The 26,994-nt window shown below is 41.2% G+C and overlaps 1 protein-coding gene across 1 annotated transcript in view; it reads right to left on the bottom strand.

Moving 5' to 3' along the window:
- Positions 1-26,994, bottom strand: part of TOP1 (DNA topoisomerase I) — a 69,040-nt gene that overhangs the window by 13,029 nt on the left and 29,017 nt on the right. Inside the window, exons 3-10 of the mRNA XM_075166349.1 lie at positions 25,389-25,491; positions 14,009-14,135; positions 13,377-13,435; positions 10,474-10,569; positions 9,139-9,214; positions 8,026-8,123; positions 3,427-3,542; positions 26-147 (exon numbers count right to left, since the gene is read on the bottom strand). Coding sequence (XP_075022450.1) covers positions 26-147; positions 3,427-3,542; positions 8,026-8,123; positions 9,139-9,214; positions 10,474-10,569; positions 13,377-13,435; positions 14,009-14,135; positions 25,389-25,491 — 797 coding nt within the window. The remainder of the gene's footprint in view (positions 1-25; positions 148-3,426; positions 3,543-8,025; positions 8,124-9,138; positions 9,215-10,473; positions 10,570-13,376; positions 13,436-14,008; positions 14,136-25,388; positions 25,492-26,994) is intronic.

The following is a 26,994-nucleotide window of genomic DNA, read 5'->3' as shown; positions in this document are numbered from 1 at the left end:
TTGCAGCCCAGGATTACATGCATACCTTTCTCCAGTCTTTGAAAAAGTTTTTCCTGAAGATCTCCTTTGTAGTGTATTCATGATCAAGCATTTTTGCAAAGAATGTGGCAACTTCTTCTGCTTTGGTGCTCAGCTTCATGACTTTACCTACAAAGAAAGGTTTTCTTTTTAAACAAAATGGTAAACAGGAATTGAAGCCAGAAGGACACCATAGTAACTACCTTAAGGACACTGTATTTTTATCACAGAAAAGTTTTTCTTAAAAATGTTACCTAGTACAGCAAATTGGATGGACAAAGGAAACAGAGGAGCACTATTGCTTGACTTTCATCATAAACATTTTGAAAAAAGTTTCCTCTGGAATCTAAACATTAAAAAAAGCAATAGCAATCTGATGAGACAGGTCTGAGAGACACAGGGCAGGAAGGGGAAAAGGCCTCCTGCAGGAAACCCTCTGCTGAGACACCCCAGTGATGTGTACACTCCTGCTGTTTGAAGTGAAAGAGGCAAGGGATTTTATTAAATTTCATATTCCGGCACTCAGACATATGGGAAATAGAGTCTCTGTATTCCTCTTCCACCCACAGAGGGACTCCGCTTTGGAACACCCCTTCTAGCCTTTAGCTATTTCTAGCCAGGAAGAGCCCTTCCTATGTATATACCACAAATAGGCTGGAAGGCACTGCCAAATATTTAACCCCCCTTCATTGCAGGGAAACGTGTCAAGATTCTGCTAATCGTTCCCTTTGCTGTGGGAAGGCACTCTTGTGTCTCCAAATCAGACTCAAAAGCTAGTAATTTTTAAGAAAGACTGAGCTTTCAGTGCATGGAGAGGTCACATTTCAGCTTATCTGCAAGACTGCAGTACAAAGTGAAATTGCTACAAGGGAAGACTTTAAAACACAAGGGAAAAGAGGCTGCCGCAACACTGAAGCTGTGAATTTGACATCTAACATTCCTATCGAGCGTCTTTTTGGTCCAGATTGCATTCCTGTTGACACGTGAGGTGCCAGTGATCTCTGTGAAGGATTCTGCATGCAGCTCACATCTCCAGCTAGTTGCAAGAAATATTTAAAGTTCCAATGGGCTGGCAGACAGTCAACACCTGTGGATTTTTTAACAACCATTTTACTGCACAAAAGTCAATACAAGAAACACTACTGTTGATTCTATGCTCTTGGAAAAAAATACCACACTTTTGATTTACTACATGTTTTTAAAAGTTGCATCATCTCCAAAATTAAAGCATGCGAGTCAGCTATAAAGCTTTAAGATCTATAAACCCTCGACTTAGCAAAAGGTCCTCCCAATGATCTGAGAATATTCCACAATTAAATTAAACCAACAGCAACTCTGCCAATTTTTTAAGCTGCAACCTAAAATACAGCATTTGTTTGCTTATAACAGGAAATGGGGGAAGGGAGAGACAGCAAGGGAAACGGTTTCTCCAGGCTGCAAGTCTAGCTTGAAAAAGACTATCAAGTTAGTAACACGTTATGGGGCTAAAATGACTGATATTTTTCCCAAATTGCTAAAGGCTCAGTCACCTTTATCTAATCACTTTAGAATATATTTCATTGGACTCAATTTCCTCTTTTTTACAAAGGTTTGAAAAGGCTTTCAGTGACAGGGCTGGAAAAGATAAAAAAGATTTATTCCAGAGCCGTGAATATTAGTTACCTGACTTAAAAAGTGCAAAACAGAGAGCAACCAGGGGACATAACGAGCAGAAGAGCCTGAAACACAACTGACACCATCTACTCTCCTACCTTGCCCCACCTACAGAAAAACACCCAAGTTCAAGCCACCTTTAGGGTACAAGCAGTAGCTTGTTGACCCCAGTCACCCAAATATATAGTCAAGCTCTAAAAGATGGTTTTGGCATTTCAAGCTCCGTCACAGAGTCTGGTATTGTAAGCTCTAACAATAGGTCCAGCAGTCATTATGTTAGACAGAACCGGCAGTCTCACCGCAATGGAATCACTAGGCAAGGGACAGATTCCTCCAGCAAGAGCCTGCAGCCTGGCAGCTGGCTGGCCAGCCACAGCATGATTATTGGACTTCACAAATCATCCTAGGATAATCTTGAAATTAGACAATGCCTTGTGAGCACAGACAGCGGCTCTCAGCAGCTGCTGTGTAAATCAGACATCTGATTTTTTGCCTAGTTTCTCAAGGAAGACTTATGTGATTGCTTTTTTTGCCAGACCTCCCTGCCCACCTCATAATTGTTGAGCCTATTGATGAATTTCTGCCATGACAGAAGCAGAGGTTGCAAAAATCCCTGCACTTCCTAGAGGTTTCGTGAAATAGATGGCTAGATCGAAGAGGAGCTTATTGCTGCCTGCGCCAAAGGGATAGCTACACTGCAATTTGCCTCTCCCCTTCTCTAGACAGCAGGAGAGACATCATACATTCTTCAACAGAGGAAACAAATTTCCAACTTTGTATAAAGTTCTTATCAAACCCTAAGAAAGAAGTCTGTAGACATCCCCGATCACTGTGCTACTTGCTTGGAGACCGCCTTTAATAGGATGCAGTATGTTTATTTCACTACATTGTTGCTGAAAATGACTGCCACCGATTTCTCAGTATTTAAAAACAGTGTCACATCACATGAAAACAGCACGTTGCTCCTGGAAGAGTTCCATGCGCAGGTGTCCCCTTCACCAAAAATTACGTTTTCATCCATTCAAATGCTTGCTACTTAATTCAATCCTGGCTCAATTTGACCCTTCATTTAACATGATCACAGGACTAAAAGGAAACACACGGGTCATCAAGTCTGGTCTCCAGCAGGCATCACATCATATAATCCCTTCCACATGAGCCTCTACCAACCAGTCAGCCCAGCATATTAGAATCCCACATCAATTAGTTCTACCACACACAATGGTTAGTGAGTGGGACAATGACTTACACCACAGGTGTGTCCTTGAGGCCAGGGTCATCCCATGCATTCCTACAAGATCCTAATAATCTGTATCAAAGTTCAATTGTCTTTTATGCCACTCAAGCCACCAAATGATCATGAATTTCATCACAGATGATGGAAGTTGCAATTCATAAGGTAACAGAGCAAGCCTGAAGGTGACCAGTGATGAAGCAGTTACAATTATGTACTCTACTGGTTATACACGGCTATTCTCAGGCACAAGACACTCTCATACTGTTAAGTAACCTGAGAGATTTACCACCACAACAGAGTGAACAAGTTCATCTCCATGTCAACTAGGTTAGCAGAATTCAGCAGCCTGTTCCTTTACTTCTACAGATCATTCCTTCACTCACCCATTGAGGAACTTCTTTTAAGCTAACCATTAAAACAAAACCACCTCCTCATCTCTTCAGTCCCCGGAAGAACACCACAATACCCTGAGAATGTTTATTTCTCTTCCCAGCAAGTGGAAACACAGATTAACTCACCATCATAATAAAACTTGACATTTTCAGGCAGAGGTTCATATGGTGGAGCAAATACAGGACCTTTGTGCTCTAGGAACTTCCATTTAATGCCTTCAGGGTAGCGCTCTTCTTCCCACCTTCAAGAGAGAGATATGAACCAATACAATTTTAAGCTCCTAATCTTCATTTTATTACTATGTGGGTATAAGAGTATGCTAAAGAAAATCTGCAAGCAATCATTGCTTTGCCAGGCACAGACCAAGTACAAATATTCAATGCACTGTCAGCATTTATTTCCTTTTTTTTTTTCCTTTTTCTTTTTTTTTCTTTTTCTTCCTTCCCCCCCCAAAAAGCACAGCCATGTCCATGAACAGAACACCTTGGCTCGCAGGTTATCTGATGACACCATAGTCCTCACATCCCACTTGCTGCTCTTTTCACAAAATCACACAGCTGAAAGAGCTTAGAACTTAAGAAAATGAAGAATTCAGTCTTGTAAAGCAGCTAGGATCATGCCAAATTAGAGTCAGCTGTGATCTAACAGCAGGTCCAGGATGCCTGCTCAGCAAAGCCAAATAATTGTAGTATATTACGCAGCTGCTTTCAGATGTGGACAAGTATGCCATTAAGAGCAGAGATAAAGAAACAGATGTTCATTTATGACCTAAATGAGAACAAACCTGCTCGGACAAGAAAGACTGAAACCTGCTCTGTCATTTTAAATTCATTCCAATTCCTTGGGCAAAAAAAGCATACTTGAAGAAAAACAGAGTAGCACAGGAAAACTGCAAACTTGCTTTAAAGCACCTCTATAAAAATGTTTTGCAAATGATGCATTAGGTATCACAACACAGCAAGGCAGGCGCCACCGATCCCACATTCCAGCTGAACGAACTCACAGGGTCAGCAATTCATCTACAGAGAAAAGGGGTCCTGCCAGGCCAGTATCCTCGCCCCAGTTCCCAGTACCCTGTGCCCAAGCCACTGATTACACACTGCTCCCCTCCCCGCAACACCTCTTTCATGATTACCAGAACATTACTGCTACATGCTGCTGGCATAGGATTCCCTGCTGAGAAGGCCTATTTTACCTTAGTGATTAATCAACTGGAAGACCATTAACCTGTCACAGCACTCGGTCTTTGAATTGCCCAGACAACTTTGTTGAGCAGCCATGACAATAAAAAAAATGTTTAAGCTTCCCTCTGGTGTCAGCCCTATGGAGTAGTCCCATTCGGGGTGCAAAAGCAGCCAAGAAAAGACGTGCATGTACTGCACGCATCTCAGGAACTGTAATGCACAAATACAGATCACTTCATCCCTAATGAGGTAACAGGGTCACTGTACAGAAGACAAGCACTGTATAGAGGAAAGAGCTTCTGCTAGAAGACACTCAAATGCTTCACTGGTGCCTGTACATCAGTAATTTAGAAACAACAATAATTGTATTGGACACAGTGCTTTGCTATAGTTAGAAAGGCCCCATCTTTGACCACAGCACTAGACCTGATTTTTCCTCATGAGAAGCACAGTGACATCTTTAACAGCAAAGTGCACAGTCCCTATCAGCACAAAACCTGCATGTCAGATTTCAGTCCTTGGCTGGGAAGAAGGCTTGCGTAAACTATGTTGATATAAGTAACTAATACTGACATTTGAAGTCTAGATCCCAAATATTTACATTCCTAATGATTGTTTTTTAAATTAATTAGAAGCTAGAAATCTAAATATTTTGTCAAACATAGGCCTAGGTTCTTCCACTCAGAAGCTCCTTCCAACAAAATAAATCTAAACCATTCATCTCTCCTCGCAGCCAGAAAAAGGCTATCCTCTCTGACAATGAGTATTTTTATTTCGATAAGAAAAAATGAGGGGATCATTCACAGTAGCTACTACTTTACAGGATAGGTTTGTCATTCTTGCTTTTCAGCAGTGGCTTTTTAAGGTATATCACCCTGGTATTTACTTGTTGAGAAATTCTGTTCCTCTACCCATTCCTGTTCTTTTATAAACGACACATGCAAACGGAGTACTAGAAAGGTAGTAGTTTAAACAGATAGCTGAAGAACATTGTGCCTTTTGGGAGGGCTACAAGGAAAACACGGGATCCATGGGGTGGTTTCAAAGCCCAAAGCTACCAGAAAGTTTGCCACAAAAAGATCACAAACCATTCCCAATCCCACCTCCACCTTCCTAAACCTTGTACATAAGCGTTAAGACAAAAGGTAAAAGTGAGCCTCCTGAGGTTAGCCAATTTTTCATCCTCATTTGGTTTTACACAAAAAAAGCACTACAGCACTACACTGCCCAAGGTAGCTCCTGGTCCTAAAGCAACGTTCTACAAATGACTTTGTGGGAGTAAGGAGAATGCTGCCTATTAGGAAAGCTGCCTTACTGATTTCAGCAGAAACTGTGCTCATCAGTCATATAGGTTCCTTGATTAAATCTCATATCAAACCTCCCTAAGAATGCCAGGGTGGCTCAGGAAGGTAGAGTTGGGGAGGGTTTTTCAAGTGGCATGAAAATAGAGAAGATTCTTAGGAAAAAAAAACAGAATATACCTCAGGGATATGTTATTTCAAGGAAATGAACTTGCTGTAACACAAGGTGGGAGAAGTGCTCATAAGGTATACTTCTGGATCACATATTCACACGCTGACAGGGTGTGAAAATGACCTCTAGAGGAGCTCCACATGGTGATGAACGAGTCCGATGCCTTGGGAATGTCTAGCATCAAGTATTCACATAAGTGAGGATGAAAACGCTCAAGGCAGCAAGCGCTTGAGGAAGCAGCCAAAAAAAGATCTCAGACGTTCAGAAAATCGACTCAGATGGAACATAAAATGCCCTTAAGAGACACAAGTGCAGATGAAACCCTGTCCAGCAAAGACACGCTATACAAAGCTGCAGATGGACGACAGGAACATCAGCAGAAGGATGCAGTTACCTATTGCCAAGTTTTGCAAAATATGCTTTCAAAGGCACTTTTCCTCAGCAGTAAGCACAAATCGCAGAGCTTAACACAGCTACCTGGGACTGTGCTGCCAGGGCAGGTGAGGGGAGAACAGTACAGCTCTCCTGTACAGCTTTACAAACAGTAAAGGTTTGCTGTTGAAGGATACAGACTACAATAAAAGGAAGCTGTGATAACAGAATATTAAGTTAGGCAGAACCAGCAAGGGCAGCTGAAACAAAGCTAAAAGACAACAGATCATTAGGGCTTAAAGAGACCTTCTGTAGCTTCCTATTGCTTCATGTCCCTGTAGTTTGTTAATGTCAAAGCACATTAAAAATATGCTGTCAAAGGGATCGAGAAAAAAGTGGATTGCTCAGAAAAAAAAAAATCAGGACAGTTTTGGGGAGGGGCCTGAAAACCAAATTTCTAAGAGAGTATACAAGAATGAAAAAAATATGCAAGTGCTGATGTTTGAGGAAGCTGTGACAATCAAAGACAAATAAGCAAAGACTATAAACACTACAGAAGAATTTTTCTTTTTAAAGGTGAATCAGTTAGAGTGACAATAAAGGGGTAAAAGACTGAACCTGAAAGGATTGAAGAAGATTGCAAAAGCATTCCCCAATACTACAGATCTATTAAAAATAGCCAAATGATCTGAGAAAAGAAAATGCACATGGAAACATCATTCCCAAAAGGTCATAAAAATACATTATAGGAGACTACAGGAGTGCAGAAAACACACGTTTTTGAAAACTACATAAGCATTAAACTGAGGGAAATACTAAGACTCAAACTTCAAACACATAAGTAATAGCTCCTCAAATTTAGCAATAACAATAGCTTAAATTACTATGGATAGTTTAAAAAAAAAATCCAGCAGGTTTCTTACACAGAGCATTACTGAGGCAGCACAGGCCTGTCTTCCAAATGAACCACAAAGTTCAGATTTATTTAAAAAAGGTTCTAAAAATATTTAAGAGTGAGTGAAAGTACAACTTCAGTTGCTCAGCGATGTTACTTTAAGATCCTGGGCAAGACAAAAGTGCCTTCCATTCAAAACTTATTTTCACAATTAATTTTCCAAACAGCCCAGGCTTAACTGGTCGCTTGACCAACTTTCATTTTTGTGCCAGAGGCAAGAGCAGTTTTGAGGGGTACACAGTTGACATCCAGCTAAAATAAAAAGGTGGACAGCCACTCATGTTGTACCCACTATATAACACAGATAAGATCTACTAGAATACTAGTTAATACACCTGCACACATTTATATATCCCTGCTGACACCCCCAAGCCTACAAGTTTTCATATTGCTCTGAAGACTGTCAGCAAGGAGCAGGTTCTGGGCACAAGAATACCGACATCTCATCATTATAGGTAGCCTCTACATTCTACAGATGGGGGGTGGGGAGGAAACAACCCCACAAAAAACTCATTTCTTGTTTTAACTATATCAGAAAAGGTATTTCACTTCTACTTCAGAGGATGAACATAGCGAATGAGATATTTATTTAGAGCTTACCAGAAAGTAAGCCAATTACTCAGAACAAATCCTCATGAATCAACGAAAGAGAAAGCCAGATGCGCTTACTCAGTCAGCATGGGAGGTAACAGGGAAAATCCAGGTGCAGAGGGTAGCCTACATCATTGATATATAGTTACCATTTCCATTTTTGCTCCTCCTCTTTTTTCGGCTTCTTTCTCTTGTCCGCTTCAGGGACTTTCTTATCTTTGCTCTTAGCTTTCTTTGCTTTGCTGTCCTGCAAAATGAGTAAGAACCTGTTAGAACAAGCTACTGTATTTCCCCCCTCCCCAAAAAGATGTTTTAAAACTAAAGGACTGCCTCTTGGGGTATATAAGTTTGACCACAAACAACTGAATTCCTGTAGCGTCACTACATAAATGCACTCTTAGATCATCCTATTAAGTCAAAGTCTGCTGATGGTCCCATTTATGTTTTCAGCCAAATTCTTTTACTTTACACTTGGGACATGCTAAGTGCACACACAGCCAGTTATTCTGCCTCACCTGATAAGCAGCAAGTCTGGGCCATAGTAACGTGATTGCTTAGTTATAGAAACACCCTCCTTGGCCTGCGCTAGTGTACCTAGCCTGGCAAATGCTACAGAGCACACTTACACCATTGAGGTGGCTTCTGGGAATGTATGGTATATGCTCACTATAGAGACACTTTCATTGAAGGGAAGAATTAACCATGTTGCCAGGAGGTGCTTGCAACATGTGCCTCACAAGGGTATCTTTGCTAGCTGTGGAGTGTAGTTCATTAGTCTCAAATTATGGCTAACCTCTCTTTGCCAAGTCCCTCTCCAAAGAAATTTCCACCCTAGGCTCCATCTAAAAGCTTTAAGCGTCTTTCTACCAGCTAATCTCGGTTTCATCTCCTCTGCTTCTGAACCGTGCTACATCATCTGTGCAATTACCAGATGTTGTTAGTAAGGCTCCTCTACCCTCTGCAAGCTACTTAACAGAAGGACTGTGAATTGCAAGGAACAGGCTGGAAGTTCACATCCTGGAGGCATCTTCTCCATCCGCTGTTTTAAGAGTAGGAGAAAAAGTTTTCCTGACTTTTTATACATTATGGATCAGGTAAGTTAACCTGCACCATAGGTGGTGATCTACCACACGCAGCTTTCTCCCAGACTGGCCCCTGCCTCCTTACCCTTGAATCAGATTCCCCCTGCTCTACCTAATTCAACACCAAATTGTCAGCCTTGCTTTTCTTGATTGTATAAACAAACTCGTCTTTCACATTACCTCTTCTTCCTCTGGTTTCCTTTTCTTTGCTTTCTTGATGTCTTCTGTTTTGATTTTCTTGGGTTTGTACTCAGCACTGTAAGAACAAAAAGACTAGCTGATGAAAATAATCAATTTTCCAGCACAAAAAGTAAAGAGAAGTCATACATATGCAAAGTTTGTGCACACAAGTTCAGAATATTTCTGGCACATTTAATTTCTAAAGAATATAATTTTATGCCCCCCTCTCTCAGAAGACTCAATAATCCCTACCCAGCAAAACAGCCTACAAAACCCTACAACCCATAAGCTGTTACTGTGACTACCTCTCCGCAAGTTTCAGACTGCTGAAGCAAAAATCTTCCTTGATGAAGAATCAATTCAAAAGCATTAGTAGCCACCCAGGATTACATGGGATGGGATAAATGGGCAAAAGCTTAGTGGCATGTCCTACCCCCAACTCCTTTTCCAGTCATCAGTCTGCGATCTGCCCACAAGGCTCACTATTTGTGTCTCCCACTAGATCAAACAATAACAGAATTGACTACTGGCAAATTCTTAATCTTTCCACTGCAGACATGAGATGGGAGGTCACAAAAACTTAACAGAAGGCAGCAAATGATTACACAAAAGAAAAGATGTCACACCCATCTCTCTTGGAAACTGAGAAATACCACGTAGGAACAGAATGCCACTATGGTTAAACGCTTCCAACCCTTTAACTCCAGACTGCTAATAAGGTCACGCTACCTAAAGAGCTGGATGCACACAGATGGTGACAGAGCACAGTGTGATGTAATGGGCTTTTATTTTACTGGGTAGGTTATTACATCAGGCAAACATCATGTGTATTTTTCTTTTGATTTAGAGACAAAAATCCTCAGCGTAACCCACGATACATGTAGACTCTAGGCAAATCATGCCAAGCAGCGCAAGCAAACCTCCCCCCCACCCCCAAACAGGCTGGCAATGCATCTTCTTCCTCTTGTGCAGTCATTTCCTCACGCAACAGAAACCACTGCAGCCACTTAGCTAGCATTAATACCTCACTTGCTCAGATTTATGTTTTACAATCTTCATCTGTGTCTTTTCTCTACCTACCTTCCGGGTTTTCTCCTTTTTATTTACTAGCACTGCAACATTTCACAGCAGCAGGTAATGGTATTTTGCCTTGGACACCATAAATACTATCCTTGCCCTGCTCAGAGAACTTGTAACAGCATAAGGAGACTCAGACCTCCAGACACCCATCTGAATGAGTTTGTGCTGACGACCTGAAATCCCACCTGCTCCTTCAACATTATCTTTTTAAAACTAACAGCAAACATCCAAGTCACCAGCACCCACACCACTTACTCATCATCTTCTCGAGGTCTCTTCAGGGGTTTGGAGTCCTCTTTAGGAAACGCATAAAACCCATCATCATCTGGTTCATCTTTAATACGTGGTGGACTACAAAAAGAAGCAAAGAAAGGTGGTTCTGACTTCAAAGAGGAAGTTTCTTGGAAACCAGCAACAACTCAGTTTTAAGAGATTATCATCTGCAAAACGGGCATGTCTTCCAGTCCTGGATGTGTTGTCATCTTAAGACCCCAAAGACCTGAGGTGTGTCATTCTCTGAACATCCACAGACAGCGTAAGGAGAGAGTCTTTCAGCATCTACGTATTTGCCATTTCTCAAGCAACATAAATATAAATTTCAACTGTTTAGATTTCATTGTGTTTCTTTGAGGTGTTGAGTAAAAACAATTGTAGCTTCCAGCACTTTCAAATATACTTAAAACAAAACTAAAATGCATGCATGTGCGCAGTCAAATAGCAGACGTTATTTAGTTTCAACTCAATATCCTTATTGAGCCTGAGAAGAGAGAAAAAGATTATCAACTAAACAAAGATTTGAAAGCTATTCCCCAGAATCTTTTGCCAACTAAATATTGAGGCATGTGAAAACCAGAAAAGGAAACAAAGATTTGGCAAAGTTAAACTGATCAGTCTCTTTTCACTATCCAAACTGCGGGAAGCAAACAATCCTGTCCCTTTCAACAGACCACAAATATTAAATTAGGCTCAACGTTTTCAGTCATAATGTCCCAAGACACCAGTAATAAGAAAAAAAAAGAGTATGAGTGCAAGAAAGACTATTGCTTTAAACAAACTCATTATTTCTAGATTTCACAGAAGCATTTCACCTATCTTCATAAAGAAAAAGATGTCTCAAAGAGTCCAAAATTACATTTTGAAGCACTTAGCGCTGCTCCACTCAGGTAGAAAGAGTAACAGTGCCATCTTGGGCTTTCCTATTCATATTCAATCAGCAATTTCTATATCAAATTGACTCAGTTTCCAAGTCAATATGAGGTTTTTGCAACTGGATGCAGTGAGAGAAAAAAAGCAGCATTCTGTTTTGTAGATCACAGTCAGCAAGAGACATTCTAGAGTCTTATTTTAGCTGGTAATGTGTCCATGAAGCAGAACAAGGTAGTTTGCTCTTTCACAGCTGTGAAGCCACTGCAGTGCTAGCAGATGCAACTCGGGAAAGAGATACGTGCTGCTGTAAGAAGCCATTTCTGTGGCATCGGCTACGATTAACTAAGACACAAGTCTGCAGTATGTAGACAGTTGCAAAACATCTGCAGAAAGAGGTATTTGTCCGATTTAATTTATTCTCCCTTCCAGGCAGAAATCTAGAACTACTGTTTATTAATCTGCTAGGAATTTTATCTAGTCTATTTTAACACTGCAATATTTCGCAACATTTTGTAATAGTGGGCAATAAAGTGTGATTATATTAAAAGAAAGGAGCTGTATGACCGTGCTGAACCTTGACTTGCATTGTTCCCAAGACTGTAACATTGCTCATCCTACCAAGTCTTAAGGAAGAAAATCAAAACCATCTGAGTGAGGACATTTTCGTCTGGTGAATTTGTAAAAGAACATTTCAGCAGGAAAAAAAAGAAACTAATTACTTTACTCTTAGCCAGCTTTTGGCTCTGAAGAAGGCACAATTGTGATGGCTCCTTCAGGCTTTTCTCAAACACACAAAAAACCGCTCTTGGACCTAATGAGGACCCAGTTACCTTGATATGAGAACACCCAACGTCCCTGGTGAGATTAGCACATGCATGCAATTCTGCTGAATAGTAGAGGCTAGAAAGAGTTATTATTAACCATCTCCTACACCATGAAACACCAAATGTCATTGCTTTCTATTTCCAGAGTATCCCCAAAAGGGCCTGGAGAGGGCGCCTCTTCCCTGTGCCAAGCATAACTACTTAGTTTGCATTTTTAAATAAGAGTAAGAAAATGAAACAGATGAAGGAACTCATGTCAAGAGGGCACATTCAAAATATGCAAAGAATAACTAACAAGCACGGACTAGACAGGTGTCTTCTCCCAATCCCTCTGCATCCACAGAACATGGTGAGAATGGAAGGATTTTGGTGGGTGTTTTTTTTATTTGTTTTGTTTTTTTTTTTTAAAGTGGATTCATAAAACTGGACACATGATTGAAAACTTTTCTTGACTAACAGATATGAACACATGCATCCACCATACCACAGACCTCTCATAAGTTAGTGGACTGGATTTACCGCCTTAAAAATAACCGATGGCTGGATTTAAACAAGTCACAAGAGATCTTAGTCAGTTAACTATTAAGAAAAAGTACTCTATCAATTGCTCACTTCAGGTTTTTAATAAGACTACTTAGTGATGACTGATACAATGCCTAAGTTCAGGAGGCTCTATTATTAGCAGGAATTTAGTAGAGTAGGACATCTAGGCATTTTCTGAAGGTACTTCTAATTTTATACAAGCACCCTCCTTACTCGTCACTCTGCAAAGGCTTTAGGCTGTAGTCACCTACAGAAGAGACACTCAGAGGCAATCTGGACTGTCTTTACGAGGCCCTGTCTCCAGAAGACTGCCTGCAGGGTTCAAGTACCAATTTTACAACACAGGTTCTTTCAACTCCAGCTACCACTGTTTCCATAGTTAAATCTGTCCTCGGTAGAATTCAACTATTTAATACTTGGACAAACCCAGCACGTGCAGGCAGATACCAGGTATTCAACAGCTCCCATCTCCAGTTACTAGGTAAGTAGATCAATCACCAATTCCCGTAATTGAGAAGAACATATAATCTGAGGGGATCAAAAGCATTCCATTTTTCCCCAAGACCAGGGGAGAGGAGTCAAACACTGAGCACCTAAGAAAAGTCAAACTGCTACTTTTTCCAGATCATGGACCTGATTTCTTACCTGGAGAAACCATTTTCCTTTTCCTTCTTTATTTTTATATCACCAGAAGATGATTTCATCTGAAAAACATGAAAAGTAGGAGCTGATTAGCACTGCCCAGAGCACCTTATGTTTTTTCAACATGCAACACAGGCAGGATATTTCACTTGCGGAAGGAACAAAAGAGCACTGTGACTATATCTTCATCCCCTTAGTGACCTACATGACACATCAAAAAGGCAACATTTTCTGTAAGACCTAGTCAATTCAGTATCTTCTGGCCCTCCAATTTCTTCAACAGATTGGAATTAAGCGTATAGTTTGTCCTTGCAGGGAATGAATGTGAACCAACGGATTTTTCTCTTGTCTCTGAATCTAAGCCTGGCAAAGTGAAAAGTGACAGGGGAAAAAATGTGGAGCCAGTGGACACAGCTCCACTGTAGAACTCTTTCCATTCACAATACCTGCAGATAAAGCCCTTACAAGTTCATATCTAGCACTCCACAAACCAAATCCCTGGGTTAGCATTGGGATAATTCTCTCCAGGTTGATAAAAACTTGGAATTATAAGCTACATCTAATCCACTGAGTTTGTACCATTCAGCAGTATAAACCAGAACCACCCTCTTGTCTCTCCCGCAGGAGACACCTACCTTCTCTTCCTTTCTCTTCTCCTTGTCTTTATCTTTGTGTTTGTCTTTGTGTTTCTCTGAGCTGCCATCTTTGTGTTTGGTTTTCTCCTTGTCTTTGTGTTTCTTTTCCGAGGAATCTTTGTGCTCACTGCAAGACAAAAGAGTATGTTTGCAGAGGGGAACTCGATGAGATTTGACTAATACAGACAACTTCCAGTGGTAAAGAGTCACAGGTTTTGATGATTACAAACCCTACAAAATAAGGGATCACCTTAACAGGAAGATCCACCACAGTCTCCTGTCACATCATCCATTCTCCTCCGGAGGAAGAGGAACAGGAGGGGAAAATACCACAAAACCACAGCCGCCGAGCACTCCACTTCAGGAAAACCCCCGTCAGCCTGGATTGCTGAGGAAATCCACAGCTGCTACACTTAAAGCTCAACACTTTAGGTCGAATTCCCACTGTCTGTGCTTTTCCTCTTTTTCCTAGTCCATGTAAAAGGTCACTGGAATAAAGCCACCAGTCCCATCAATGCCCATGTCAGCTTTTGCTCAGACAACAGTTTGTCATTGTAGCAGCTCTCATCTCTGGAACTTAAAGAGAAAACCGCTGATCTCTATTATTCCCAAACAGATGGGAAAACCAGAGCAAACAGGATATGCGATGTCCTTGTGTTTATGCAAAGTCAAACAGAAAAGGCAGGAATAATGCTGCAGTCCTCCGTTGGAGCTGTTTCATCAACTGTGCCTCACCACCGTGGCCAGCCCAGCTCTGCTCGGCTGAGACGACCCTGCCACGCAGGACGGGAACTCACCAAAGGTGTTTCCAAGCGAGAATCTGTTCTGCTACTGCTCAGAGTCTTGTGCTACAGATAACAGTACTGAGAGTTTAAATACCCAAAATTCTTTAGTCAGAACAGAGGAAAAAATGCCCCCAAGGAGAAGAAAATCAACCTTTTTTAATTCCATTTCTACCCCCTTCTGATTTCTGAGACATTTGGGTAAATTTGGATCACATTTTCAAGTTTTTCTTATCAACCAGAAAGACACATGGCTGTTTTCAAATGAAAATGAGTTTTCTCATGGAATGACTTGTCCCTCGGAGCCAGAAAGTGAGGAAATGCTCTCAGGAGACTCACAATAGAAACTGCAAGAACTGGCCAAGAGGATTAGCAGCACTGTTGTGGAAAACAAGCAGCAAGCCTGTCAATTCAACAGGCCCTCAATACACATTTATAAGGTTGTGTGGACTCCCTGAGGTCACCCTAGGCTTAAGCAACCCAAAGGCACAGTGGAAATCGGGCTCTCTTCTACTGGGCATGGTTAGGCACCAAGCAAGCTGCCTTCTCACGCTGGCAGTTCACGCTCCTCCTTCCTCAGCACTTGACTCCCATCACTTCTGCTTCTCTTTAGGACCATGCAATGCAATGCAAAGCTTTAGTAGAAATAGGCAGCTTCCTTATTTCAGTTATTTCAACACTCAAGTGCAAGCCCAAACCGATTTGGAAGAACATACCCCTGAAAATCAGCAAGCCTTGAATGCCAGGTAAGAGCGTGATTTTTAAAAACTGTATAGACGTCAAGTCTTCTTTCTATCATAAAAAACAGGCTGCAAAAGGGTTGGATGTTTGATAGCTACAGAAAACAAGCAGCACATTAACCAGCACCCATAAAGCTTGCATGTGATTAAGAGGAAGGCAACCACAGTCACAAATATGCCAATCCACACTGAGCTGTAGAACTGCAGAGTAAAGTCCAACGTGGAAAGTTTCAGAGCCTCACGTAACACTAGCACGAATGGACCTGAACCTGCAAAAGGTCTAAATTATTCAAGCTGAGTAGCACACACACCAATAAATACACACTGGCCTTCCAAGCACAAGCAGCTAAAGCATGAAAATCCATCTCTGAAGGAAATCACTATATTCACGTACTGTGTCGCATTAAAAGAGATCAGCAGGAAGAGAAACCAGTTCCATTTTAACTCTCTAGCAACCTCTTTCTACTACATATAAAACTGTAAAGTAGTATCTAAATATTAAAAGGCAACTGGCACTCTAGAAATTCTTGTAGATAGACACACAGCACCACATGTTGCCTGTGAGTGAAGATTCAACAACTGCAGACTATTCTTACCCAGCAGATCGTGTTATGTACACTGTGTGATCAGGACATGCAAGTACATACACAGAACATCCTGACACTGGATCTCGGAAATCCACGAGATGCCTGCTACTCTTGCTCGGATTTGACATCCCAGTTTCCGTACTCTGTTTATTCATCAGTATCTCAGATGCAAGACACCTATTTCATTTTCCTTTGCTCCAACTAGATTCATTGACTGTCTGAAAGCACAAACCCCACACATGTTATTAAATCATTTTTAAACTCAGGAAGGTCTGGAAATTCTGATCTGGTATCTTGTATTGTTATCTGTACGCTATCTGCCAAAGATTTAAGTTTTACAATTACTAAGGTGTATCATCATACAGGAAAAACTGTAATGAACAAACATGAAAGGCTCAGACCCATTTTGTTCTCTGCAAGTCTGCTTGTTTCTATTTTCTGACTCTTTCTTGTTTTTATTTGGTATTTAAATCCTACCTGAAATAACATGCTTTACTCAGACAAAAATTTGCATCTTCAAAGGATGCTACACACTGCCATCGATGGAGTTAGTTCTCTAAGGTAAAGTTGATGGCAGTGTGCGTTGCTTGGGAGTTTGGAATAGCAAAAAAAAAAAGAAAAAAGTTTTAAGTTTTCAAAGGCACCATACTCATTCTTGCTAGCAGCCAAAAGCACTAGCTTTCAGTATGTGAGTAATAGAGCCCTGGGATGTACACAAAACATGACTAAAAGCAAATTAATAGATGACAATCTACATCTGCAAAGCTAATACTGAAAAAGGCAGAAAACCCCATTGGCCTAGAGAAGCAGTGACAATTTTTATGTCAGTTGAATGCTTACAGACTACAGCTGGAATAAAAAAAGTGCCCCTCAAAAGAGAGTGAGTGACCACCATTGAAAAGCTGTTATGCAATCTAATCTAAAGCTAAGATTTTTCAGCACCGGAGTCAGAATCAAGAAGTCTGGATTCCTGACTCAGTCCTAGTTGTTGGGTTTTTTATTTTTATTTTTTAATCACAAGACTATCCCTTCCCCTTTGCTCGGCAGTGAGCAGTAAGATTTCTCACCAAAGCAATGTGGGCTCAGATAACCCAAGGAAACTCTGTCTCCAGTTTCACTCTGCAGCTTCATTTTCAAAACAACAGTATTGGTGGCTAGGCCCTGAGGTCCTGCTTGCTGCTGCTCCTGGTATGTGACTGGAAGAAATTCCTCAGATAAAAAAAATCTGATTTCACATGCTACTTGCTCCAATGTAAAAAACCAAAAGCATAAATGTCTTTCCCTCATTTGTAAGTAGACTCTTTCAGCCCTGCGTGTTTCTAGACACTGGACCACAGCTCTGACTTCAACAACTCAGTCCAAAATTTTCTGACATGTGCAATGATGAATTCATGTGCCCCTCTTCCCTAGGAGGGCCTGAAATCTGCATCTCTCAGAAGAGTTCATTTGGAAACGCACTGATAACAAAGGCCTCAAGCAACAATCCTGAGAAGAGTAACTTTTTTTTGCTCCAAAAGCAAAGCAAGTTGCACAGATATTAACTTCAGTCAGCAAGCTGAGAAGCTTTGGTCTTTCATTTGGCTAAGATACTTATGCGAGCCTCCAGGGGAACACAATTTAACCACCACGCTAATCTCAAAAGAAAAGAGAAGGCAACAGGATGCCATCCTTACCCTGAAGAAGAGGTTTCAGCCTTCTATCAAAAAGCTATTTCCAGACAACCCCAAAGCTATGATTAGGAAGGACTGGGAACAATTTAAAGATCAGAAGTCTGTCTTCCTGGCCGATTCAAAACTGAAAAAAAAATCACTTCTGTTTAAAGAAACCAAACACAACCAAACAAAAAGGTCTCAAAACTGCATGCACCCAGATAATTTTATCCTGAATTCGTGTCTCACAGCACTGTGGATCCTTCGCTACCTTTGCTGCACATACCCCTCCGCCAACAAGCCAGCTTGAAGTCACTGAAGTAGGACAGCAAAACCCCCTCAAGATAGAGGGAAGCTTCAGTGCAAGTTAGCCTGAAAAGCGGACAATTGGACCATAAACAGTTGTTCACAATCAGTTTTAGAAATACCCAGCTTTGCTGACAAAATAAGATCTTCCTTTTCACCCAAACCATTACAGTTGAACCACTGCAACGGCACTCAGTTTTACACCTCTGAAGGTGCTCTTAGTGCTGACAACCTGCACCGTTGGTGGTGTTTTTTTTTTTTAAAGGTAATAAAGTACAATAGGACACCATATTAATACCAGCAGAACCAGGGATTACATCATCTAGAGACGTATCATGGTACTGGCTTAGTTCAGACAAAGGCCAGATGAGTAGAAATGCATCTCCTAAAGCACTACAGCCTTTTTGCTAGCTTGCTTACTGTCTTTCATTTAGAGTTTCACTCTGAACAAGGACATCTGAAGGCCTCGGAGAGCTCAGGCTGAGGCACGCAAAGCAGTAAATGCAACAGAAGAAGCCATTTCCCTTGAAAGCATGGCTGTATTTCCCAGTGCGGACAGGAGGGAAGAGAGGGAGAGGAAGGGAGAACAGGCACCTGGCAGCAGCTGCTCAGGCTACGATCACATGGGAAAGTCACAAGTGGAAAGTGTTTCCAAAGAATGGCAGATGTGCAGATCACAGCTTCCTCCTTCAAACTACAACAGCTTTGCAGTAATTTAACACTGCATTCTTCAGGTGCCATTTATGTACGTTAATAATTCCTTCCCAGGCCCTTTCCATCCCAGCTTCAAAATCACAAGCTGGGAAGGATGCTTTATCTAAAGTGTCTCTTATTTCCTCTCTCCCATATTCTCAGCTGTAATTATCTCGTGACTGGGAATCTGCTACTAGCAAGCACCAGAGCCTGCTGCAAGAGGAGCTTTGCTTGCCTACTCGGGAGCTGCTACAATGCAACTGAAGCATAAAATAACAGGGAGCTATGATTTTAGTGAAATCTAAAAACACAACAGGGACAGAGCATAGGTTACGCAGCCCATATCTCGTTTGACGTAATACAATATTAATGGAAAAACTGTGATCATATTCAGACTAACACATACCAAGGAACGGCTGACTGTGCAGGGAGCATTTCAGAAACAGAAGGCACACCAGCAAAGGACAAGTTTTCAGCTGGCTTGCAGTATTTTATGCTCACTGTTAGAGGGTTATCATATGGTATTACAGGGAATGAACACGTGAGCCCCAGTAGTTCTGCTGGGATTTCGGCAATACAATAAAAAAACCCTGAAACTGCTTTTCCCAGAGTTGAAAGGAGTCTTTTCACCAGTTTTCACAGATAATAGATCAAGCCTTCAGCAAGAGGAACAAGATAAAAAGCTGCACTAATCAACAGCTGATAAAAATATTAGAAAGTAGAACAATATTCGCACATTGAGATGAGGATCAGGCTTAGCATGCACTCTCCATAGATGTCCAAGAATCAGGTATACTACTAAATGAAAAGCAAAAACATTTACTACAGGAAGGCAGTGGTCACATTAGAAAGCTGATCAAGGTGAATTGTGCAAATAGGGAATAAAAACAAAACCACCCACGCTAGGGAACAGGGGGTGCTGAAATCTTTTTTTAAAATTGCTTTTTCCCCTACATCAGATATCCCTGCCTCTTCCTGCCCCCAATGCGCACAATTCTTAGCAGTTCGGCTTCACGTAATAAATGACAGGAGGTGTGCAAGAAGTCTGAACTGAAATTTATCTTCATTCACGATTAGCAAACGCCTGGAATCTGTGTTTTTCCTAGCAAAACCATAAAACTTAGAAGGTGCCAGTGAAGATCAGGTCTATGAATCCCTTATGCATTCCACGCTTCTGTTCATCTCAAGCTGTGATCACAAGAGCTTTAGTAAACGGAGGAAATATGCAATCTGACAGAAGATTTTTCTTCCTGCGGCTCAGATGCTTGTCACATTGACAACACAGATCAGTGCTGCAAGAGCAGCCTCTTTACTCCCATTCCCTGTCACAGCCATTTCTGCACTCTTCAGTCTACTGGCAGCCTACACTCCATGCACAAAGCCCAAGACATCTGGCAGAAAGACACTTGTTAGAGATTGGTTTAGAAGTGTTTGCAGTAAAAAGTCTTGTCTTCAAAGGACCCATTATTTCATAGGGTCTACTTGTTTGAAACGCTCCTCTCCCACAGATCAGAAACCTATTGCCACATCAGATTTGTTTAATTTTATTTTTTAACCACTGACATTTATATTTAATGGGTGTTTATTAGATTTTCTTCTGGAGATTGGGAAGCACAGGGTTGAGAAAAGGAGCAAAAGAAAACAGTTTGCTTGATAGAGATTGCTTGATAGTGATGTGGATTTATTCTTTGATATGGATTTTTCTTAAGTGGGCTTTGCATTTTCTTTCCTTGAGGGGTGACGGAGAAGATCTGAGGCATACAAATGTTCTCTCCCAGTTTACTACAGCTGTAAATGAGTGGTTAAGATACAGAAGTGTCATCTTGTGAGTGGGAGAGGAGGAAAGCAAGAAGCAAAATTAAGAAGTTCTACATACCACTCCACACACTTCTGCCATAGGAAATCAAAATTATCTATCTGAGGTATTTCTGAGTCTTATCTTGGCAGTTTAGATCCTTCAAAGTCTGGATACAGGAAACATTTATTCTCCTGCATTGGAGTTCTTCTGCCTTCTTGATGAAGGTTTTATTTTAAAAGCGTTTTTTAAGTACAGGGCAGGAAATGAAATTGTCAAACTATTACAGACATAAAAACGATCTGCTTCAAACACAACCAGACAATGCTCTTAACTGTGTACAATGTCCGATGCAGTACTGTACTTCTCAGAATGCAATTAGGGGACTCTTCGCACACTCTGTATAAAACGCCACGGAGGTACAAACCCAAGTTTCACCAACAACAATGGCTTGGATTTCTGCTCAAGCACCATTCAACCTCTTTGAGAATTATCAAAGATCCAGCACATCTTTTGCAATAACACAGCAGCTTTTCTAAAATACAGAATGGATTTTCTGAAGCAATTCTATTAATCTAAGATAAACTTTATTCTAAAGGATTCATTTTGTATTTTAGCAACAGATGACAGGCTTTTATCAAGTGCTTTAAAAATTCCCCATACAGGTAAAAACCATTGGAAAATCCCACATTCTTCTTATCTTGGAATTTTTTTGTTTAATTTCTAATGGAGTAATGGCTATTTTTCATTTGTTTTTCATTGTCAAAGGAGAAACTTCAATACAAACAGGCAGGTTTTTTTCCTTCAAAATTCTTCTGTGAAGAAATATCCCCTATCAAAACGGCTGTCACAATCCTTAGCAGGGCAGAGGCTCTCAGAGGTCTGCTGCGGTCCCCTGCAGTTGGGTTCAGCTGATGTTTTTGCTGCAGATGGGAGGTGCTGGATGTTCACAGTGGAAGGACAGTAACATGGTGGCACTGCTGTGGGGCTGGGTTTTGGAAGGGGTACTTCGTCACCTTTGTTTATAAAAACAAGACCTTTGACCCAGTAGAGTCTTTACAACAAGTTGTAATGAGATGGGGAGCGACCAAGAAAATCTTTTGTATCGCATAGAGGTTCACCACTTATCTCGCTGCAAAGGGCTTAAAAGAGCTGTCAAACTTAAAGAGGCATTTTCTTTTACAAAAAGACAAGCACTGCCAACTTGCTGATGACCAGTTGCTGTCAGTAGTACGCTACCTAGCAGATATTATCCAAAAAATAAACACACTTAAGGTGCCCCTTCGAGGTGAAGGTGCCATTTGAACAACAGGTGAGAAGTAACTGCTTTTCGAAAGAAACTCGTGCTATGGAGAGAGCATCATGAAAACAGATCCATGAGTACATGATTTTGTTGCCAAAATCGATGTGTCACTGAGAAAAACTCTCCTAGCTACACACTTGAAGAACTTAGAAACAGAATTTTCAAACCTGTCTGAAAATCTTCCAGGTGAAGGGTTTCCATGGGGTTTGAACCTATTTACTAAAAATCTAAAAATGCAACACCTTTCAGTTAGCTTGCAGGTACAACTGGCTGACACCAGGGAAGATGGACACTTACTAGCTCAGTGCCAAGAAAACCCTTTACCTAAGCAGTAGATGGGTTGAAAAAATAGTATCCCTGTTTAGTAGGCGCAGCTGATGATGCACGTCTCCATTTGCATATACACATCTGCATGAGGAATCTTTTTCAGGAGTGACGGCCATGACAACCAAGTATCAAAATAAACTGGACCTAGAACCAGCCCTTCGGGTGGCTCTATCACAAAGGCCTAAGCCAAGATTTTCGAAACTAATGAAGCGTGGGCAATCACAGAGCCCTCACTTCTTCTCCCAAGAACAATTTTGCTTTGGGTCTTCTTGTATCCCAGCTAAGAGCCCTTTTGAAAGAGGACAATTCTCCAGTATTTCCCCACAAAGCAATTTCCCCCCCCCCCCACTGCTGGCAAAATTAAAAGCTATTAAAAAATGGCAAAGTGATCAAATGCCCCCTTCCCCTCCTCAGTGCAACCCATCTGCTTAGCAGTACGATAGTGATGGACACTGAACAGTCACACAGGCCACCCTAAAATTCAGACTTCTCTGTTCATCTTGGCTCTGTCCAGGAAAGTATTTTGGTACAGTGACTGTAGTAATGGAGCCCGAACTGAAACTCAGCTTGCTTCAGCCCTTCCCCATCCTGTCCCATAACTCACCACTCTGGCCTCTGCCATCCTTGGATTCATGCCTTCCATGTGAACACTTGGCAGTCGCCCGGCCACAAGCACGTGCTCCATTCAGCTCCTTCCAGCAGCTCCCCTCTAAGCAATTCCCTGCTCACCACACATCTTCCCTCTATCTCCACCCCCGTGTTGTGAGCTGCTGGGCTATATCCCTCACAAGACAATGGTCACCTAAAAATCTAATCCTCACAGACACAACTAATATTTATGGAATTACATGGATGACAGCTGAATCAAAGGATTTGGGGAAGAAATGCTTAAATTTCAATTATGAGGTCAGTTATTTCTAAAAAGTTTTTGTTAGAAGTCAGCTGACTTTACACAACAAGCAGCCACGTACCCTGTGCATGACTGAGCGTGAACGGGGCAGTGAAGATTTTAGAGCATTCCTGAAGGAGCAATCCAACCAGAGCACCGCACGCGTGTCCATATACATTATCTTCCCTCAGTACCACCTTCAAGACTGGATCTCATGATTCAGCCCTATAGTAGATTCATTTTTAAGGTAGCAGTTTGGAAAGTCAGAAAACACATTACAGAAAACTTTTGCAAGCTGTGCACGCCGCCTGGGGAAGTGAAGTCCCACCTTGTGTAGGGACCTGAGGGGCAAAGCAATAGTATGTAATCTCTCCCCAAAACACACCTTGAAAAAAAACTCCTGCACATGCACACACTCAGTCATGCCATCCACACAGGTGTACCCTATTATGGGATTCAGAGATGCAGTACATTGTGCTCACAGGACAAATGAACACTTAACAGATAAATGAAAGTGACTGGAAGCTTTAGGCACAATGCCTAGAAAACATGATGCCTTCCTCACGGGGATTTCAAGGTAACACTGTAGGGAGGAGGAATTACTTCAAGATAAAACATGATTACATATCATCTCACAAGCTATACCTCACAAAACACATTAGCCATTCTTATCTCATTTCAACTGTTTTGGTATTTATTGTTTACACAATCAGTAGCATGCAGCTTCGAGTTATAAGCCATAATTAGTTCTTCAGTTAAAAATACGCTGACTGTTTCCAACTCCTACACAAATAAGGGCAAATCATTAATGAATTCTGGAAATTTAAAGGTATGTGCTTACATTACTCCTTACAAAAGGATGTACTTTGCTAAGATTGCAGGAGAATGGTTTTTCAAGTGAAGCAATGAACATCTGGAAATGCGAGACAGTCAATTTTGGGGTGCTTGAAGATCAGAAAAATGAAAATCAGAAATCAAGGCAATATAGATATGTGAGTAAAGAAGAGTGCAAACAATGGGTCCAAAGCATTCCATCTTTGCTGTGGAAGCCAGTAAATGCTGCAAGTTATTTGGCCTAGATTTTTGCCCCGCCCCCGTCAACCATTTACTTTCAAAAAAAAAAAAAAGAAGAAACATACTATGGAATAGTAAGGTTGTGTAACTTCTCAAAAGGTCACAGAAAACTCAAATAAAGCGCGACCCCAATAAAACAAACCCACTGCTCAGCACAGACTCTCTCCTCCTTTCCGTGCTTCTTTTTAATAGAAATCATTGTTAACACAAGCTTTTTTATTCATTTTTAGATTGTGTTATCACAGTTGCACAGCAATTAGTTAGTAACACTGACTTGGCCAGAGCATAAACACTGTCTGCCATTCACCAAATGTCACAACAGAAACTTGCCCTCCAGGGACTGTTTTTTGCAAGTTGCATTGTCAATGCAGGCTCCGTGGCCCTTGCATGTCAGGAGTTACAACGAGGAAAGCTTTTCTGAGCAACATCCTGTGTGCAACGTACTTGCCCTGTGCTCCGACATACCAAATCACCACGGACAGACCTGCACATCCTGGTTCTTGCAGTTCACCGCCTAGGCTAGGGTTTCAACCGGACCATGGAATTCACCGCCACCTCAAGAGCCACAGGTCATCACAGAGTAAGTAAGTGTTTATGTTCGGTGTGATGATACAGCAGGTGACTGGCATGAAACACCTTCCCCATACAGTGGCAGGGTAGTGTATCAATCACATCAGACAAGACAGTATGCAATCCTTTCAAATTCATGATATAACCCAGCAGCAGTTCGTAACACTGCCTCACATGTTGAGATATTCAGCCACTGTGGTAGCAGGCCAAGGACATCACCATCACTCTGGGGACCATCTTTCCAGACACTTCTAATTATTAGGAGGCTGAGTAGCCACAGGTTCATCTATGCTAAAACACTGGGGTTTATACCAACACTCAAGAGTGCTCCACATTCTGACAAACAATTGGAACCACACACAAACAAGATTATGAACAAAATTGATCAATCTTCATGAAGATGGGGTTAAACTAGTTTTCAATGCCTTTAATAACACTAAGCTACATTAATCTTTAAGACATATCACATTTGCAAGACACACTACTTCAGCTACCCGTATGGAAATGCATGCAATGATGGAAGTTAGGCTTAAAGCACCTACACTCATATAAATCACACTCAAAATGTAGCAATTCTGTCCTCATATATTATCAGAGTAATTCTTGTAAGACTGCATGTGCAACAGTGTTTTAGCCTATGAGGACTTCACCGACTTTTTCCTCACCTATTACTGTGCTTGGACTTTTCCCGGTCTTTTTCCTTGTCCTTCTTGTGCTCTTTGTGCCGGTGTTCTCGGTCTTTGTGTTTATCTTTGTGTTTGTGAGAATCTGCAAGCAGAGAGGCAAAAAAAATTAAGAAATCAAGTTGGGAGAAAACTCCATGTCTCCCTCTTGAACCTCTGCATTTTTCCCCACCCCATACCAGTATTTTCTGTGATTCAAAATTTGTAACAAAAATCTTCATTTTAGAGGTCCTAAATGGATTCATTGTTCCTGCAGCACAAGTTAATTCATCTTGGCAACAGCTGCATTTATATGGTCTTTAGTTCAATGACCTTTAAATGCTTTACAGACCCTCAAGAAATGCAACCCTTCTTAGTAAATAGGTAAGTATGGCTATAGCAAGTTCAATCTTATTTGGCAGATGGGAAACCTAGCTTCCTATGCCTGTAAGTATTTCATGTCAAATAGATTATAAGGATACAGGAACAGAGCATAAAGCTGAAACGTTAGGCGTGCTGAATCCTAGAATTTAGACAGCTACTTCCACAAGTATCTAGTCTAGACAAAGCAGCCCACCCAAATTAAAATCATCTCATCCTTATCCCCAACAGTGCATGACATGACAGGCACAGAGCAAGGGAAAGGGGGAGTAATGAGGCAAGAGGAAAAGAAAGGGTGAAAAGAAAAGACTAGGAATTCTCTCCTCTCTTCTGCAGGAGACACTTACCTCCCTCTGGTAACAGCCACATGACAGCTGTAATGAGTATGTGCTGGTGGTAACCCACCTACACAGGTTAGGACTGGTCCAAATTAAGTGACAGGTCAGAAGCAGGAGATGGCACTCAAGTAAATCTACATGAACACAGTCATTTTATGTGTATCAATTTCTACTCCAAGTGACATTTCCCATCCTCAGTGACAACTGTACTGTACAATAAAGTCCTTTAAAGCACCAAGGAAATAGATCCAGCACAGAAAAAGAACAACATAGCTGAATTGTAAACAAACTCATTTACAAGTATCTTTAGGTCTTAAATGTTCTTTATAAGTAGATCAAAAAGGAGCTGAGGCTGAACTAGCGCCTCAAACCCACCTCAGAAGGCACTATCATTTACAGTCAAGGTCACTGTAACGTTGGGAAGAACGTGTGCATCCCCCCAGCTTTTTTTTAAAAAAAAAAAAACCAAACATGCTTCTCAAAACAACTAAAATTAAGTAAGCTCTTCAGGATAGCTAAAAGGCTGTGCTGACTTTGGCAACTGTCTTCAGATCACAGTGCCAGAATTTCCACCAGAGATCTTGGATGTAAGGTATTAATGCTTAATTAATTGTAAAGATGTTACTGTGCCTCTAAAAAGGCTACTATCCCCGCACTAAGAATAGGAAACTGCAACACAAGGATTTTGTGACTTTCATAGTCACATGGGAAATGCATTGCAGAGCCAGGAACAAGCCTCATTCTCCTGACTCCAAGTCTTTCACCACAAATTCATTTTTCTCCTTAACTGACACCAGCTCTTACAATCTCAAAATGTTCAACTGGTTTTAGTGGAAACACACCCACAGTCACATTTCCACAGAATACAATTTTAATCTATTGCTTTCTAT

Source organism: Calonectris borealis, chromosome 17 (assembly GCF_964195595.1).
Source record: "Calonectris borealis chromosome 17, bCalBor7.hap1.2, whole genome shotgun sequence".
Classification (NCBI taxonomy): Eukaryota; Metazoa; Chordata; class Aves; order Procellariiformes; family Procellariidae; genus Calonectris; species Calonectris borealis.
The sequence above is the reverse complement of the archived record's forward strand: the minus strand, read 5'-3'. Positions and strand labels throughout refer to the sequence as shown.